This window comes from Rhagoletis zephyria, unplaced genomic scaffold, assembly GCF_001687245.7.
Source record: "Rhagoletis zephyria isolate East Lansing unplaced genomic scaffold, Rhagoletis_zephyria_1.1 Rzeph_scaffold_44629, whole genome shotgun sequence".
Taxonomy (NCBI): Eukaryota; Metazoa; Arthropoda; class Insecta; order Diptera; family Tephritidae; genus Rhagoletis; species Rhagoletis zephyria.
The window spans coordinates 1-2440 of record NW_016201684.1 but is presented as its reverse complement, the minus strand read 5'-3'; the positions used below and the strand labels follow the sequence as shown (position 1 = coordinate 2440).

Below are 2440 nucleotides of genomic sequence, written 5' to 3'. Positions count from 1 at the left end.
TTCTCAAATATTGCAAAAGCCCGATTTTTTGACACTTTGACCTCGATTTTCTCAAAACCTGTACGTGTTGGATCCTTTGTACTTACGGATTCGTAATCAGCACAAAAAAGTCTATCAAAAATAGCTTTAACATTTGTCGCACCAACATTTTTTTTTCATTTTTGTTGGCCTGTGTAATCAATTGAATTGAAAGATGAGAATACATCTTGAAGTAATTTATTTACTAGTTCATATTAAAAATTATAAGTAAAATTTATTTGATTATTAGGATTTGATACGACTTTCAATTCAAGAATATATTTTATTTTTAGATTTGGGATATGACTAATTAAAAATCACGCAACCCTGCTAAGTACTATCTGGAGGCCTCTAACTTAGAAATAGAGCCATAAAATATACATTTTAAAAGGAGGCCTATCGGACCATAAATACGGGGTTTTCAAATATCTCGATGGATTGATTCGGCTTCCATATTGCATTGTCATCGGATTCTGAGCTAAGTTTAAAGTTTCAAGTCTCTAGCGCATCGCGAAGTTGCTTAAGCATTGATTCCAAGATTTGATTACACACAGGTGAAACATAAAAAATCTTGACAAAATCACCATGCATCACTAATAGGGGGGAAAGGATTAAAAATGTTTAAAATGAGTTGTTACGAGATTAATAGATTACCAGCAGACGCGTTCAAGGTTTACAATTTACTCCCAAAATGAATGAAATAGTGAAACGCATTCTCCTCTCAACCGGGAACTACAAAGATGAATCTTAATCTGCATTATTAACTCAAAAGTACAGCTTTCTGGTAGTGACAGTATTTGAATAAATAAGCGATATGTATTTAAAAACGAAGCGGAAGAATCTGTTAAGTGCTGCATTGTAATTTGTTGAAATGTTTATTTACATTTATGTATTTCGCGACACAATAAAGTGTATTTTTCTACGGCCGCTAGTAAGTTTTTAGGGCAAAGCAAACATTTATTTACTTTCACATTTACATAGTATGTACATTGCATCGAAATAGCTTACCTGTATCGAAACAACCAGCTCGCAAACACGATAAGCCATGAGCAGCCATAACTCCGGCTGTGGGAAATCCACATTTAAGATGCACTTCGAATGCTAAATCCCACTTTTCGGCTTGCACCAACGAGTCGCCTAGTTTGCGCAGACTATGATTGTTCAGAGGACCTGGCGGTATTAGCGCCTCGCAACCATTTTGAACCACAGACATTATGATCGCCGAATGTTCGCGTATAGTTTCGATTTCAGGTGGGCCGCCACGCACCTACAAATGATAAAAACAAGTTTCAAATATTTGGCTTAAATCACTTATTAAATGTTTACCTTAGCAGCCAATGCGAGGCAGTTCATCATTTTTGCCACCAACTCGTAGTCTACCTCCGGATTCGGTACGAATAACTTTTCCAATTTGTGGCAGTGATACAGTAACAGATCGACACACTTTTGCTGCCCCTGATGAAATGCGAGTATGGACAGACATAACGCCACGCTGGGCGCATGTTCATAGCAAAACTCTTCGCGCAACAGCTTATCGTGCGTAATGTTGCCACATAGCTGCCACTTGTAAGCATCGTTTTCACGCACGCGTGGCCCCTTGCTAGACGCAGCGCCCTCGCCTTTCGTTTCGGCATCCATATCCTGTGCCCGCTTGCGCTGTTCCTCTTCAGTTTTGTTGAAACAGTCGTTGCAAACGCGCACCTCCACGTCATCGTACAGTTCGGGTATGCACATGCGATGCGCCGAACAAGCAAAACATACAACACGTCCGCATCGCCGACAGTGATGGCGACGCATAAGCATAGTAAAGGCAGCGCGATGACAGCACATGCAGTGGGTGGCATCATCATCGCGTACCCAATCGTCACGAGTCGGTGCCATCGGCGGCATTTGGAAAGCGCCGCACAGCGAATCTAGCGATTGTTGCATATCTGTGGTCTGTGAAATGCGCTCCGATGAGGAGGTTATGTCGGATACGTGATAGTCCAGCGCCTTGGTGCCGTAGATTCGGAGCAGCAAATCAATGCACTCATTAGTGATTACATGATTCTTCTGATACAGGTTGAAATTGAGTAAAATAAATGCAGAGCTCGTCGTGTGGCCGGTGTCTGTGCCCAAATGGAACTTAACTTTATGAGGTGCATTAGGACTGCGCGTGTGTATGTCATAAATGTGGCCGCGTTTGTCAAAGCAAAAGGAGCACACCTGCGCACTAGCGGCATCCACCTGCGAAAGTGCCCGCCGCACTGCCGCCAGCACTTTAGTTAGTGTCTCGAACTTGGTGTTCATCACCAATTGTTCAATGATCAGCAGTGGGTATTTGAATAGTTTCCAGAACGGAGCAAGTTCTCTGGGCGTTAGCTGTTCAAAAATCACTAAAGAAATTTTATAATTTCGATAGCTTTTATATTCGTTCGGATTG

At 41.7% G+C, this 2440-nt stretch overlaps 1 protein-coding gene across 1 annotated transcript; it reads right to left on the bottom strand.

Annotated features, from left to right (window-relative positions):
• Positions 1–272: 272 nt before the first annotated feature.
• On the bottom strand, positions 273–2436 carry LOC108355333 (zinc finger FYVE domain-containing protein 26 homolog; the record flags this gene model as incomplete). The annotated part of the gene is made up of 2 exons (XM_017606499.1): positions 273–1285; positions 1345–2436. Coding segments are annotated over 2 exons (1386 nt in total), but the record flags the coding sequence as incomplete, so codon positions are not given.
• Between the last annotated feature and the right edge of the window lie 4 nt (positions 2437–2440).